At 34.8% G+C, this 7,471-nt stretch overlaps 1 protein-coding gene across 1 annotated transcript; it reads right to left on the reverse strand.

Annotated features, from left to right (window-relative positions):
- Positions 1 to 4,810: 4,810 nt before the first annotated feature.
- On the reverse strand, positions 4,811 to 5,539 carry LOC149230827 (uncharacterized). The gene has a single exon (XM_089381429.1). The coding sequence runs from the start codon at positions 5,537 to 5,539 to the stop codon at positions 4,811 to 4,813; it is 729 nt and encodes a 242-aa protein (XP_089237555.1).
- Positions 5,540 to 7,471: the final 1,932 nt, after the last annotated feature.

Genomic DNA, 7,471 nt, shown 5'->3' on the forward strand with positions numbered 1-7,471 from the left:
ATGCTAACCCTTGTGGCTGGTTGGTTCTAAGATGGTTACGGGGTATGCAGTGACTTATTTTGATGCGAGCCCTTACTCGCTTGTTTACTTGACTATTGCTAGACTGTAAGACAAGTTCTGGTCTTAAATCTTTATATGAGAATATATTTATGTTCTATACAAATTTAGTTAGTATATTCTTTACTTTGCTACATAGCGTTTGGTTGAGGTTTTTGCACTTAAACATTTTCATGCTTATTCTCGTTGTTGTCTCTTGGTTATTAGATGTGTTCTTATCTTTGTAGAATGGATATTAGCTATTGGCTATCTACGGCAAGGGTTTCATTTCCTTATTTCTTTGAGGAGTAGCAATTGTCTTTTGTTAGTTTAATTCTGCTTTCGACTGTTTCTGATATTTAAGATATCAGTTATTTATTTCTTGGGGTTGTATCTAAACCTGTATTTTGTTAGAATTTCCGCTAGGGTAATTTCAACAGCACCTTGAACTCTAGGTTCAGTTTATGTTTTCCTAGAATCCCATTTTTCCTTTCTGTTGCGATGCTATCTCATTGTCTCTAAAATTGTCATTTATTACATTTTCAATTATACTAGTTACATTTCTTGGTATTTTGGGTTAGCGTTTGAGATTGAAACCCTGCTAAAACCCTGCGTACTGATTAAAGGATTTCTCATTACCTGGGTTTAGCTTTGGAACCAATTCTGGAAACTATCATCAAGTTTCCTCGACATTTTGGGTTTATTATTTGGAGTAAAACCCTGTTTCTCAATTATTATAATGTCTTTGGAGTAAAACCCTATTTCTCAATTATTATAACGTCTTTGTAGTAACAGGTATGAAGATATTACCCTCTCTAAAAGAGGTGGTTGCAAGATTTGTTGTAACTCTACCCTTGCAATTACACTATCATCTATTGTTTACTTTTGCGACTATGCTATCTTTTAATCATGCTAGTTGTAACTTCTACTTATAACAAATGGAAGTGAATTTACTTTTCTAACAGTTCTATGCTTTCCCTTTTCTAGGTAGTCACTATACTATGCAATTTGTAATTTTATGTATCTGTATAATGTCGAATTCTAGACAAGGGTCTACTACCAGACTTTGACCTTTGTTCCTCTTTTTCCTCCCAACCATGAGATTGCCTTGTAGAGTTGTCTACCCCCAAGATTTTCCTTACACACAGGAACTATATTGAGACTATATTTCTCATAAATCAACCATTTGGTCCAAACCAAACTTAGCTTTGGAATTCTACCTAACACTTCAACACAACTTCCTCTTTCTCCTTTCTTTTCCTCTCTTTTTCTCCTTTGATCTCAGATACCCCTATCCTCTTGATCTTTCTTGAATAAATCTTCAAGAAATTAGTTAGGGACAGGTAACTGTCAATCCTAACTACTTAACATGTAAAAAGACAATATTTACATATAACTGTTATTTCATTCTTGCATAACTTAATTTAGAAAATAGTTTTTTATAAAATAATAATAATCATTTTGTTGAGTTCTGCAGTAATTAAATAATTACATTCGTTGGGGATATCACACATCTCGGCTCATGTTAAATCCATATTTAAGATAAATCTATGTTGGTTGTCTTTCAAAGAAGATCTAGCAAGCCACAGGTGAGTTTGGGCTGAAATTTTGATTTATCATAGATGGATACGAAAATAGGTGATGTGAACTCTGAATTTCCTGCAAACCATTGACGTGCTAAGATTAGTGTCACCGAAATTTTCTTTGTTCCTGGGGACTTCAATCTCACCTTGACGAACCATCTGCTATTAGAGGCCTGGGGCCTGTGCCATCAGAATTGTTATTTGAAAAAAGAAGTTAATTGTTAATTTTTTTATTTGAAGTATTGGGTTGTTAATGTGGTAGTAGCACAACCAAAGTTATATTAATATAAATGTGGTCAATAAACGTTGATAGACATATGATATAATAATTTATATTAATATTAATATTAATATTAATATTAACATTATTAATAATAATAAAAAAGTTAAAATAATTTTAGAAATTAATAATAGCACATATAAGCAAATATTATAAAAAAATAATTGAACAAATTTAATAAAACAAAGGATGAGATTAAATAAAACATATTAATAAAAATTAATAACCTAATTATCTAGTATTATTTATAATAGAGAAATATGGTAAAATAAATAATCAAATTAACAACAAAAATAGATATACAAAACCATAACATTAACGAATGTTAAATGTTGCTAAAATAATGTTATTAATGAAGTATAAGCATAGGAAAAATTAAATACATTGAAGAGAACATAAATTTCAACATCAACAACAATTGTTGTCAATCACTAGCAAACATTCACGATAGTTAAGAAAGGACGATTCTGACAATGTTCCTCACATTGTAACAAACAAATGAGCTGAAATTTTAAACATTATAGGACAACAATCCAACGTTTAGTAACATTGAAAGAAATAATAATAACAATAACAACACATTCGACAACAAAATTCAACTCTCAACACTCGACGACAACACAATTATTTCATAGCAGCCTCTTCCAATACACACCCAGTGGCAAAAGCAATACCAATTCAAATCAACAGGATAATGATCACGATACTTCACACTTTCAAGTCGGTCCCTTCTCGTCTTCCTCCCTAATTCTCTTTCATGCAAATATAAAGTTTAAACATTTGATTTCATTCCACTCAAAACACGGGTATTCTCATCGACAAAATGATGATGGAAGCCATGTCTTCTATCAAACCTTGCATGAATAAAAGTAACAAAACTAATGGTTATTGTAGTTGAATTAATCACTCTGATGTAATAATTACCATCAATGTTCTCCATATCTTTCAATCACTGACAAAAATATACAATTAAAATTAGTACATTGAAAGAGAACAAATTAATAGAAACAAAACTATATATTTATGATTTTGCTTGTTTCATATTGAAACATAAATATAAAAGGATTCAAAAGAATGACAAAAAAAATTGCAAACAACTACAATTCAAGAAATCAAACAAAAATTGCTTTGAAATAGTCTATTTACTTAAAAAATAATTCATAAACACTAAACTGTATTGAAGATAAATACCCCAAAAATGATATTGACTTTAATCGCTCCTCCTCTTTCTTTCTAAGTGTAACATATGCACTATATTTCATTTTTGCATAACGTTGAAAAGAAAAAGGCAGTGAAATTCGCAAACCATCTATTGATTTCACTCTCGATATAGTTGTAAATGTTAGACCTTGCCTTTCTCTGTCTCCAATATCTACAGTGGCTTGTTGCAAAGTCATCCCCTGTGATTTGTGTATTGTCAATGCCCATGCCATTTTCAAAGGAATTTGCCTCATATTCCCCCTAAGAATAGGCGGAATAGGTACAAGAATTGGAAAATCCTTATCAAATGGAACACCACAATACTTTTCAAACATAACTATAACAAATTGTGGAAGTTGCAGTGGCTTTGAACCAGGCGCAAAGAAAATATTTTCAATATATCCAAGTGCACCATTAACAAGACCAACTTCAACCCATAAATTACACGTTAACATCATATGTTTTCCACAGCATAGCAGTACTTCATGCTCCAATATATCATCATCAATATCAATTATTTATGTTCTTCTATTATTTTCTGCAACACATCTCGCAATAGGAGAACTTAACGCTTTAAGCATTTTTCGATTGTGAAAATTGACGAGATTATTCGTCGCAAATAAGTGAATAGAAGAATCAAACAAAATCCTTTGTTGTTGATCCAAGAAAGTATCAAGATGGGTCATAAGAAAATCCCAATCAACAAGAGAAGGCTCTGCATTTCTAATATTGGTTAAAAGATTGCGAAAAGATGCTTGTCTGGGATCATCTCCTTGCTGCCTATAAATTTTGTCCAAAGCGACTACAATGTTGAAGCTTTCCCACAAAACTTTCCTAACTGTTCTACCTACATACAATGGTTTATCCTTAACAGGAGGCAGCTGGGCAAGGTCACCCACAAGAATGATGGACCTACCACCAAAAGGATAGTCCTTATTTTCAAGAAAGGCTTCTCGCAAATGAGAATCTATTTGTATGAATAGCCTTGGACCTATAAAGCTCATCTCATCAATCAATATATATCAAACATGTCTCATTTCATCTTAGAACACTGCCAAATCTTTCCCACGCAATGGCTTCATATCCTTTATATGAATTTTTAAAGTAGAATGTATTTTTTCCCACGTATGTTAAAAGAAGCAATACTAGTTGGAGCAAGAAATACCAATGTACTTTTTCCATTCGCTGTTGCACTAGAAAGAGAATGAGAAATACACCCAATGAGAGAAGACTTCCCTGTTCCAGCTGAAATAATCATTTTCAAAGCACCATCATTTTCACCATTAGAAAAGTGTCCAATAATAATTTCAAAAGTAGCTATTTTATTTTATTTTATTTATTTATTTTTTTTTTTTTATTTATATTTATATTTTTTATTTTTTATTTATTTTTTATTTTTTATTTTATTTTTATTTTATTTTTATTTTTATTTTATTTATTTATTTATTTATTTATTATTATTATTAAATTTTTTTTTTTGATAGAGACGAAGGTGACAAATATGTGTTTGTAACGAACCCAGAATTCAAAACACCTGCAGACTATGCATTTTTAAAAAATTGACCCCTTCTTCTAAGAAATCATTTGACACCATCATTTCCTGCCAATTATAATCAACATCAAAGTCCCTTCTACCAAGATTATCAAGGTCTGAAATGTTTACACAGCTTGGAGGAACTAACCGCGAAAAAACCTGCCACTCTTCAAAATATCAATCAACATTTTCTTCATGTATAAGTGGCTCCACATCCTCTTCATCGCCTTTATTTGGCAAAGGGCCTCGATCAACATGCCACACATGATATCTCCAATTTCTCCAACTCTCAACAATACTTTCAATAGACAACCCAATATCTGAACCAATGTCACGAAATGGCTTGTATAAAAGCAACTCACTCCAGCAAAAAATTTCAAACTCTTCTAACCCCTCATCAGGAACAACATAAAACCGTGGCCAAACACGAATGATAGCCTTCTTATCACGTGGCCTCCATTTGTCCTGCCTATGCTTCTCCTCAAAACTCCATGATCTTGTTGTTTCTATCAAGCATAAATGTTCCAAAAAAACAGGTCGACTTTGATAAACTTGAATGAAATTGTTCCCGCACAAAACTTCATCAGAATGCAGCGAAACCCTTTGGTACACTTTCTTCCCAACATTCAAGGAGAATAATTTCCGACTACAGAGAACAAGAGGCAGATTTAGCAACAAATGGCACGTCTCTTGAGCTCCAACGTCACGCTCAACAAGCATCTCAGCAAGGAACCTTGTATACACAGATAATACAAGAGCCTCATATGAAATCCCACCAGCAACTCTGGTCAACCTTTCATCATAACTTTCAGATCTTCTCTCTGCCTTTGAAGCATATTTTGCAATATACTTTAAAAGCTGATGTCGAGAAAGAACTGGATGACAATCAACATTTTCTTGCCACATTGTTAAAACATCAACATTGTGAACATTTAAATGGTCATCATTCGTGTTGGTTCATACTTCTTTCTCCCTTTTTCATCTATCAATAATGTTGACTTTGGACGAACCTCCCATGGAGCATGATGTGAACTGCTGCCATGATACTCAAACTCAACTCAACACATCTCAGTACACTAGCGTCCCCCATGACTCGAACTAGTTAGGTAGCTAATCCAATTGTCATGCTCAAACCATGAGAATGCACCTCCTCATGCCATCATCAATCATTTCTCTCAGCATCCTGTCACAACATCAACTTGATCAAGAATCCATCCCATCTCCATCAAAATGTAAGTAAGCCATGCCCAGGTCCATGAAGTAGTCTCCATCTCATCTGTAACATGTTTTCCATGATGTTGGTGTCAATGTGTTGCATGTCAATCAGTCGCATCTATCCAAACATCATCATCCATATATGTGTGTAAGATCCATCTCCTCAAAATGAAAATATCTTCTCATTAAACAAACTCTCAATGTGTCACATCCAAGTCCATGAAGCAACCTCCATCACATCTGTAATATGCCATACCTCAAGTCTATCAAAGGACAAGTATACACTTGTCTCATCATCCATGTGTTGCCCATGGTCATAAATCAATCAGTCTCCATGTATATCTAAAGAGGTTAAGTCTCGGCTCATCCCATGCCGAAGTGTTGCCACTAAGGCATCAACATCGTTGTAACTCCATCATGTCCAAAGTGTCTTGTCTCGATCATCCCCATCAAGTCACTCCCCCTGAACACACCCCATAAATGTGCCCAAAAGTATGCATCCAATATTGCATCACAGTCAGGTACACCTTTGACCTCAGCACCTCAATGAATCAGATACTCCAAGACCACTATAATATGAAGTTTCCAATGGCTGCAACTATCTCAAGTCATCATTAGCTCCATGAATCATCTCCATCCAACATCTCGGTGAGCATACATGTCTCAACATCAAAGGTCACTACAAGATGCCTCTGTCCTCCATGTGGTAGGAGTGCTCTCATAGCCTGCTCATAAATCCAACCAATCCATGACCTTGTTGTATAAGAGTGCACAACATCTCCATCCGCTCATAAGTAAAATGTCTCCATGTCACATCAGCAAATCCATCCGCACAACATCACTGCCTTGACACTCCTCATTGGATGCCCATAAGTGACATCTCTATATAAGTGCACCTACATAATGTCCCTACATAGTGTCTTCCATGCTCCATCTATCCAACTCAATGTCCATGACTCAAGCTTCCCATGTTGTCTAACTAAGTAGACCCATCACAACATCGGTCATCTCATCCTAGTCCTCAATCAGGTTTAGTGCACTTGGTCACTCAAACCATATATATCATCATATCACACAGGTTCCTTCCATCATTGCTCCCCCACTAAAGGTCCACCAAGACTGCCTCTTGGTCACAACCATGAAGAAGTCCACCCAAGTATCATATCATCAAAACTCAAGTGTGCCCTTTCTCCAATCTATCCAAGAGTCATGTTGGGCACTTGTCAATTCTCCATATGGCTAAAGCAAGACCCATCCTATGCAATGATCATCATGTTCCTTCGTTGTCATGATCATTTTCACCCCCTGCCATGAGGTTGCAAATTACTCTAACAAGCTATGCAAAAATCAATGTTCCTTACTTCTTTGCACAAGGCCTCATCGTAGTCATCCATGGTAAGGTTGTCCATCACATCGAAAAATTGTCTTTTCCCTTCACTACATATATCCCATCCTACAAAAGCTCCAATGAAACACAAGTAAAAGTAGTACTTACTTCATCATGAGGCTCCTCCATGTGAGTGCCTTCATCCATCAATGTCTGCAATATGTACGATCCTGGTTCAACTTGAGCAATTGGAAGTGCCTCAAGTTCTTCCTCCATCGTTGTCACATCTGCAACAT

The sequence above is a fragment of the Pinus tabuliformis genome, chromosome J (genome assembly GCF_031772625.1).
Source record: "Pinus tabuliformis cultivar Carrire ecotype Pingquan chromosome J, CPIR1, whole genome shotgun sequence".
In the NCBI taxonomy this organism is placed as follows: domain Eukaryota; kingdom Viridiplantae; phylum Streptophyta; class Pinopsida; order Pinales; family Pinaceae; genus Pinus; species Pinus tabuliformis.